Raw genomic sequence first — 8,897 nt, 5'->3', positions numbered from 1 at the left:
TCATCTCAAAATGGTTTCTTTTATTCAGTTTAACCAAGTCTATTATCTCCTCACAGGCACCTGGACTTCGTGGTCCTTCCTCATCCATCCTTAGTAACAGTTTTTAGCAGAATTTAAGGTAGGATTTATCTCTCAAGATTCAATTTAGGACATGGCACAGACATTGTTTACATGTTTCACTTTATTAACTTTGTGCTTCCCTTACAGCAGATACTCAATTACCATTTAACAGAATTCCGACAAGGACCACCTGAGATACTGGGGAACGCTGTCCACATAAGAATTCAATTAGGAAATAATCAGCTAAGGGGAGGAGCCAAAGTCCTTAGAAGTAAGAGACAGTTGTGTTTCTCCAACATTCTGCCTTACAACTATTTTTTTAGGAGAGGTTTTTGCTATAGGGCACGTGAGCTCACCAGAAAGACAGAGACAGACAGAGACATAAAATGGAAAATCACCCCCCAGAGTGATGGCCACTCCGCAATCCCTTTTCCTCAATTCTCCTCTTGGGATTTGGGCACACAAACACACCTGGCGTGAGCTTGAACCACCAGGTCTGGGACTTGAACTGTTGTCGACTATGTGGGAGTCCAGTGACATAACCATTATGCCAATTGCTGATCCCTGCCTTACATTTTTTAAGTTACTCATTTAATTCCATTTGTCATTATCATTATTTTTAAAAAAGAATTATTTATTTAATTAATTTATTCATTAATTTATTGTAATTTGACCAGAGAGAGACACAGGAGGAAGAGAGAGATGTAAAGTGAGAAAGCAAGCCACTAGGTCTGGGACTCAAACTGCGGTCAATCATATGGGAATGTGAGCACTTAACCACTACGCCATCTGCTGGCCCCAGTCATTATTATTTTTTAATTTGACCAGAGAAACAGAGATAGAGAAGAGAAAGCAAGCTGCCAGACCCAGTACTCAAACTGCGGTCAACAATGTGGGAATACAGAGCCTCTAACCACCATGCCACCTGCCAAATCCTTTTCTGCATTACAATTCACCAGCTCAGTTTGTGGTTTTTTTCAGACTACCAATGTCAGAAAGTCTCTTTGTTGTTGTTGGTGGTTTTTTTTGTATTTTTGCCATAGGGTGAGTACACCCACCAGGGGGAGAGAGAGAAATCACCCCCAGGGAAAAGGCCACTCTGAAATCCCTTCTCCATTCTCCTCAGGATTTTGAGCACGCATGCACACGTGCTTGGCGTGCTTTTCAAGTCGCTGAATCCAGGACTCTAAGGGTACAACAGGCCATGTGGGATCCAGTTGCCTTAACTGCCATGCCATGCCATTGCTGGTCCTAACATCCAGTTGCCTTAACTGCCATGCCATGCCATTGCTGGTCCCAACAGAGTTCATTTTAAAAGTACTTTAAAGGCACTTCATGCTTGGGACCAGCAGATGGCACAATGTTTATGTCGCTGAACTTCCACATAGTCGACTACGATGAGTCCTAGATCTGGCAACTAAAAATTTATGCCGGACATGTGTGCATGTGTGTGCCAAAAGTCCTGAGAGGAGAGAATGGAAGACAAGGGGTTACGGTGACTTTTTGCTTTCTGTCTCTCTGGCAAGTGCACATGCCCTGTAGCAAAAATCTCTTGGAAAAAAAAAAAAAAAGATATTTCATTCTTTGCCTATACCCAAACATTTCTCACAACCTTAGTGATAAGCTCACTAAAACCACAGTCACTTAGAGAGTGTTAAGCAAATACCTATTCAAATGTTCTGAGGTCCACACTATAGGGCGGGAAGTAGCATAGTGTACTGTAGTGCTAGAAACCCAGATGCCTGTAGGGGTTTAGATCCCTGAAACACACCAAGCTCACAGAGGTGCCTGAGATCCTGGGACCTGGAGGGCTGGAGGAAGGGGATCATGGTATGACAAGACCCTATCAAGGCTACTCTCTTTTGCTTGGTTCCTGTGCTATCATGAATTTAAAAATAAATAAATGAGGGAACCAGCAGTTAGCATAATGGCTATGTTGCTGGATTCCCACATAGTCGACTGCGGTTCGCGTCCCGGAGCCGGTGGCTTAGAACTCACGCCGGGTGCGTGTGCGTGCGTGCCCAAGATCCTGAGAGGAGAATGGAGGAGAAGGGATTGCGGCGTGACCACCCCCCCGGGGGGTGATTTCTTGCTTTCTGTCTCTATGTCTCTCTCTGTCTCTCTGGCGAGCGCACGCGCCTTATAGCGAAAAACCTCCCAATAAATAAATAAATAAATAAATAAAAGAAAAAGAAAATGGCCCCAACCTACTGTGCTTAGAACTCTAGTGTTCTAGCATCCAGAATCAGAACTGACAAGGACATGTGTTAGTGTAATAACGTTAGTTTCTGTGAACACTCCCCTCGTCCTCCACCCAATACTGGAAGCTTACCTGTCGTGTAGAATCCCTACTCTCTGCCTGAAGAATCCACAGGTCCACACTATGAGAAATATGAACGCCCAGGGCAACTGCAACCCTTCAGAAAACTTTAAGATAAATACCAACAGCTTATGGTGCCACTGTGTAAGGTCCCTACCACTGGGTAGAAAGAAACAATATACATTTAATAAAAACAATCCCATAGCATTTATTGCCAACTAGTAATAACATAACGGTAATCAAAACAATATGAACAAATTTTTAGAACTATACTCTCCACGAAGGGAACAAACTACTGTCTTCTCAGCAAGTCCTCACTTCGTTGATCATTTCTAGTTGGAGACACTTTGTAGCAGAGTTATATTATCTCCTTTTAACATGATCCGACCTGTAAAAAAAATATATAAAATCTATCAATAGCCAGCCATTACATCAGACTTAAAACCACCTTCCAGTCTTAGAATTTTGTACCTAGTTTTCAAATAATATTTTGGAAACGCTTTCTCTCTTTTAAACTTATGTGACTATTCTCAACTGTCTATATACTTAAATGCTTTCCAGCTCCATTAGCACATACATACTTTTTCAACATAACCTCATCAAGGTAGATGTTATTTCAGGAAAAGTATCGTTTTTACTGACTAAGTCAACTGAAAAGGCCTAACCCAACACTCCCCAGTGCTGTTTGTAAAAGTCTGGAAATGAATTGTATGTATAACCTCCATGCCACTGGCTAGCCCAACATTAGTCTATTCTAAAGAATGGATATTACCGGGAACCAGCAGTTAGCGTAATGGCTATGTTGCCGGACTACCACGTAGTCAACCGCGATTTGTGTCCTGGACCCGGTGGCTTAAAACTCATGCTGGGTGCGTGTGCATGCGTGCCCAAGATCCCGAGAGGAGAATGGAGGAGAAAGGATTGCGGTGTGACCATCCCCCCCTAGGGGGTGAGTTCTCGCTTTCTGTCTCTGTCTGTCTGTCTGGCGAGCGCACGCGCCCTATAGCGAAAAACCTCTCAACCCCCCCAAAAACAAAAAACCCTAAAAAAAAAAAAAAAAAAAAAAAAGAATGGATATTACCAATGGAATTCAACACAACATGAATAATAGCTTCAACACTATTAGTGTTGGCAACTGCAGTATGAACTGTCCGGGTACAGAAAAAAGAAAATGGAATGGGGTGAGGAATCAATGGGAAAGGATGATTTCTAAAGTTTACTAGTTCCCTAAATAATACTTTTTCAGATGCAAACTATATTTAACACCAAGTTGTAATTTTTTTTTCAATTCTACAAGTGAATAACTATTTCTAGAACTCTGTAAGATATCTATACTTTTTTTAAAAAGTATTTAATTACTATTATTTTAATTTTGCTATAGGACATTTGTACTCAACAGAGACACAGAAAGAGAAAGCAAGTCACCAGGTCCAGGACTCAAACTGTGGCTGGCCCTGTGGAGTCTAGCACCGTGGAGTCTAGCACCTTAACCACCATGCTACCTGCTGGCCCAAGATCATCTATATTCTTACCCAGTTGTTTTCTTGACTTTGTTTTAGAATGAATCTCCTCTGCATCATCTAATACAAGGTTCATATACTCATCAAAACCCTAGAAAAATAAAGCCAGTTGACAATTATCTTCAAATAAAACCACATCCAAATCACTATAAATATATTTAACTATATCAGAAAAGCCAACTAACCTCCAAAATTTATCACTCTACTAACTTTCAGCTGAAATAACAATCCCCATTCAAAGTCCTTTTTGAAATAAAGTCAAAAAATTGTTGAAATTATTTCTTTTATCTTTTGGATTTCATAAAATATGCTAACAAGCAATTCTCCCTATCTTTTGAAACATGTCCAATATAGAGAATGTATATACATCATATAGTTTCTTTGTTTTTTTGTTTGTTTGTTTTAAATTTCTGCTAAAGGATCCATGCAGTCCCCACCAGAGAGATAGAATGAGGGAAAGTGAGATATCACCCCCTTGGGGGACTAGCCATGCCACAATCTCTTCTCCATTCTTCTCTGGGGATTTTGGGCAAGCATGCAACTGTGCCCAGTGAATTTTTCTAACTGCCAGGTCTGGGACCCAAACTACACAGTTGGTCACGTGGGACCCAGCTGCCTTAACCACTACCTGGCTGGCTCCACATGAATTATCTTATAATACCACCTCATCTCCCATGTTCCCCACAAAACACAATTACCACTAATCATCTTGCTTATTTCCCCACCAGTAAGAATGAGACTGTGAGACTGTTGGCAACTCTGATGTGTAAATGTAACACCAAAGTATCCTGACAGAAGACTTCTAGTCAGTTTATCTTCTTCTGAAACATGACTTAAAGTAGCCCACTATCCTGGAAGTCTCAGGTAACCCCACACACTCCACTCAAGTATCACCTGACCCAGAACGAAAACTCTACCAATCCTCACCCCTCAATTTGATTTCTTTTTTTCTCTCTCAAATACCAATATTACTGTTTAAGTGATTTTTAAAAAGTTACCTTCCCTTTTTTTTAACTTCTCCAACCCCTATCAACTAGAACAACGAGAAAAGGCTAAAGAGTAGTCCCTGAAAAACTTTCTCTCGGTTGGGTCTTTGGGTTTTTCATACATTGTTCTAGCTGGCCATTTTCTTGTGAAATCTTTTCCTATAAACAAACTGTTCTGAAATGAAATAGCCTGGGTACTCACAATGATACAGCCTTCTATCCGCATATTTACTTGCTCATAGAGCCACACCTGAATCCGGGATCTCTGAATAGTCATAAAGATAAAAAAAAAAGTAAATAAAAGTAGCTCATGTTAGTCAAATAATAGAAAACTATGGCTAAGAAAAGTTTAATGAATACAAGCCAAGACTTTTAACTAATTAGTCCATACATAAAAATTGTTTACCAAGATTGACAACTTGCAAAGAAACGGTTTCATTTAATAAATGCTATGTTGGGACTGTCAAAGATAAAAATCTTGTGATCTGGGGACTCAATCATATTTCTTACTGCTTCTAGTCTCAACGTAGTTAGTGTGAAAAAACTAAGGACAGTTTAACACAAAGCAGTCATATCTAGTGACCAAGGGATTCATTCTTAATTTCTACATCAAAATCTGGGGCAAAACAGAGCCTTCTCTAGGTTCTGGTCTCCATGCTGCACGCCTGACAGCCAGAGAAGGAGCCCTTAATTCCACTGATTAAAAATTACAATAGCTTGAGGGGACCAGCAGGTGGCATGGTGGTTAAGGTGCTGGTCACACCCACATAACTGACCCTGGTTCGAGTCCTGGAACTGGTGTTTTCCTTTCTCACTTTCCCTCTTTCTCTCTCTGTATCTTTCTCTGGTCAAAACTAAAAACTAAATGAATAAAGAAATAAACTAACTAAATAATTTAAAAAAAGAATTACAATGGCTTGAGATAAATCTGTTTTAATGGTGTGTGCTTTGTCGCACATTAAAACTTAAGTAACTGCCCCTCCTCTGAGTCCACTCGCCTGTTCCTTCTTCAGCATTTTATTTAAGTTTTCCCACAAGTACTAAACACCCCACGGAACAGGTTCCTTTCCAGTGCTCCCAACTACTGGGTAGAAAGCGGACAGTTTCCGATGTTCCGGCCACAATCATCGACACCTCAAGTGCCAATGCCCAACACCACCGTCACGCCTGCCGATAAACACTTTCGGAAATAAGTCATTTTGATCTGGCTGACGGTTCTTCCCAGGCTTGGTGTTGGCATCGACACACGCCATTTTCTCACACCAGAGCGCTCCCTGTCCCTCCGATTGCCAGGTTCTTCTCTTTCTGAACAGCAATCGGAGTAACAAAAATAACCAAATAAACTCATCTTTTATTAAAGAGCAGGTAAAGACAACTAACCACTACCAACGAGCGACTTACGTACATTCTGCAAGTATCTGAAGATGAGGTTCTGCACCAAGTGGTCAAGGAAAACACCAACAACGAAGCCGGCACGACGAGGGCGCCAACTGTACACCCCGCAGGGGACCCCAAAGACTGAAAGACTCCATTCCCACCCGCGGAAGCTCTCCGGCAGTTTCCTTGCTTCCGGCGTCTTCCTCCCCCGGCTTACTCAGGGCGGCCGCCCCAGCCCACCTCCCACCGTCACAGCTTCTTCAACTGCGCGCGCTTTCGCCCGGCCCGGCCGCCCCGGGGGCTCATGGGATGTGCGACCGCGCTCCGCTCCCTCCTGGCCTGCGCCTGTGCCCCGGGTGTCTGCCCTGAACCTCCTAGTGCTGGCATCCGCCGTAGGATACGATGGGCTGCACCATCACCTTCTGCACTTTCTGGCCCTGGCCTCGGTACGCCATGGTGGAATCTCACAAAGGCCGCACCAACCCGCACGCCGCCTCAGAAAGCAATTTCCGGAATTACGGAGCGGAAGCGGAAGTGCGTACACTCACGCCGCAACCGAGGCCGCGCCCGGGAAATGCCTCGCTAGCCCTGCAGGCGCTTCTCTCTGTGCTCCGGAGCATCCCGGAGCGGCCAAGCTGAGGCCACTGCGCTCTGGACCCTGGGTCAATCCTGCAGCGCCACCTGGAGGGAGGCGGGAGGAGCGCCTAGGGGCTCCCGCGTCGTCTCCATTTTCTGAGCTGGCTTTAAGGTCCAAGATCCGGGCCAGCAGGTGGCGTGGTGATTGAGGCACTGGACCCTCCCCAACCCCCACCCCCTGGGTAACGTATGTTCGAGTCCCAGACCTGCTGGCATTCTCTTTGTTTCTCTCGCTCTCTCTTTCTATCATACACGAGCCCTGTAGCAAAGTAAAAGATGACGATAAATAAAATTAGGTAAATAATTCAAAATAGCTTTTCACCATTAACTTTGAATATAGATGAGGAAACTCAAGGTCAGAATTGAAGAGATTTGCCTGAAGACACTCCTTACGGCAACTGGCAGACTCAAAATTTGTTTAACCATGTAAGGAAAGGTGGGCATTGTGGAAAACAGAAAACTAAAAAGTAAAACTGCCACGTGGGGCCAGCATGTGGTGTGGTGGTTAAGGCAACTGGACTCCCACATGGCCGACCACAGTGCCAGTGCAGGACCTGGCGGCTTTTCTCTTTCTCACTTTCCCTTTCCCTCTGTCTCTCTCTCTGGTGAGGGCACCTGACCTATAGTAAATTTAAAATAACAGTAATAATAATAATAAATAAATAGAATAATGTAAAAGAAAAGAACCGCCATGTGATGCAGCAATACCACTACTGTCTATATATCCAAAGGAAAGGAAATCAATATGGCACAAAGATATCTGCACCCGGCCAGCCAGGCAGCCTAGTGGTTAAGGCAGCTGCACCCCACATGGCCAACTGCATGGTCCGAGTCCTGGACCTGTAGCTTGAAAAACAAGCCAGGCACCTGTGTGTGCATGTGTGCGCATGTGTGCCCAAGATCCCAAGAGGAGAGAGAAATGAAAGGGAATGCAGCACAACCATGTCCCATGCGGGATGCTTTCTCACTCCCCGCCCCCTCTCTTTCTCCGTCTCTTTCTGGGGAGTGCATATGCACTCTGGCAAAAATTCTTTAAAAGAAGAAGAAGAAAAAAGAAAAATGATCTTATAGAAATAGAGAGGAGGGCCAGCAGGTGGTGTGGTGGTGAAGGTACTGGACTTTCACATGGTCGATCATGGTTCGAGTCTTAGACCAGGCAGCTTGGTTTATCACTTTCCTTCTCTTCTGTCTCTTTCTGGTGAGCACACATGCCTTGCAGAAAATTAAAAAATAATAATAATAATGATAACTAAAATTAAATAGTTCTTTAAAAATACAAAGAAGTAAAGAGAGGAAGAATGATTACCAAAGGCTGGCGAGGGTGGACTGGAGGGACAGAGGGATGTGGGTTAATGGAAACAAAACGACAGAGGGGTAAGAGGAACAGGCCTGCGTTATAACATACAGTAGGGAGAATGCGATTTTCAACCTACTGTGTACCTCAGAGTAATGACAAATGGCTGACGTAATGGATATGCTAATCACTCTGATTTAATCACCACCCACATATCGTGTTCATGTGCTGAAAAATCATGTTGTACCTCCATAAATATACGCAATTCTAAATGTTAATATAAAAAGAGGGAGAGGACAATAGAACACATACACAGTTTTTCACTGCAAATAATTTTTTTCTTGCCAAACTGGAATAAACTATAATGAAAAAAAAAAATTGCTTAACTGAGTTATTTTGGTTTTGTTATAGGGCACGTGTGCTTGCCAGAAAGAGACAGGGAGAGAGATAGAAAATGAGAAATCACTCCCCCCCAGCCCCCCAAGGAGGGATGGCCATGCCACAGTCCCTTCTCCTCCATTCTCCTCTTGAGATTTTGGGCACACAAACACACACAAACAAATGCTTGGCATGATCTTTTTTTTTTTTTTTTTTTTTTTTTTTTTTTAGGGAACACTTTTTGGTCATTTTTGGCACATATACTCGCCAGAGAGACAGAGAGAGACAGACAGAAAGGGAGAAATCACTCCCCAGGGGGGATGGCC

General features: G+C 43.2%; 1 protein-coding gene across 1 annotated transcript; it reads right to left on the bottom strand.

Annotated features, from left to right (window-relative positions):
* Nucleotides 1–2,563: 2,563 nt before the first annotated feature.
* SNRPE (small nuclear ribonucleoprotein polypeptide E) lies at nucleotides 2,564–6,803 on the bottom strand. Its single transcript, XM_006159189.3, has 5 exons — nucleotides 6,665–6,803; nucleotides 6,292–6,318; nucleotides 5,089–5,151; nucleotides 3,913–3,991; nucleotides 2,564–2,768 (listed from the first exon to the last, which is right to left on the bottom strand). The coding sequence occupies exons 1-5, from the start codon at nucleotides 6,716–6,718 to the stop codon at nucleotides 2,713–2,715; spliced, it is 279 nt and encodes a 92-aa protein (XP_006159251.1). The 5' UTR covers nucleotides 6,719–6,803; the 3' UTR covers nucleotides 2,564–2,712.
* Between the last annotated feature and the right edge of the window lie 2,094 nt (nucleotides 6,804–8,897).

The sequence above is a fragment of the Tupaia chinensis genome, unplaced genomic scaffold (genome assembly GCF_000334495.1).
Source record: "Tupaia chinensis unplaced genomic scaffold, TupChi_1.0 Scaffold000627_1, whole genome shotgun sequence".
NCBI lineage: Eukaryota > Metazoa > Chordata > Mammalia > Scandentia > Tupaiidae > Tupaia > Tupaia belangeri.
Note: the sequence above shows the minus strand (reverse complement) of the source record. Positions and strands in the feature narration are given on the sequence as shown.

What these genes read in the sequence shown, in the direction of transcription:
- SNRPE (XM_006159189.3), bottom strand. Translation starts at nt 6,718, where the DNA reads ATGGCGTACCGAGGCCAGGGCCAGAAAGTGCAGAAGGTGATGGTGCAG. An exon ending in TCTTCAGATACTTGCAGAAT is followed by an intron (nt 5,152 to 6,291) that starts GTACGTAAGTCG and finishes ATGACTATTCAG; the next exon opens with AGATCCCGGATTCAGGTGTG. An exon ending in GGATAGAAGGCTGTATCATT is followed by an intron (nt 3,992 to 5,088) that starts GTGAGTACCCAG and finishes TTATTTTTCTAG; the next exon opens with GGTTTTGATGAGTATATGAA.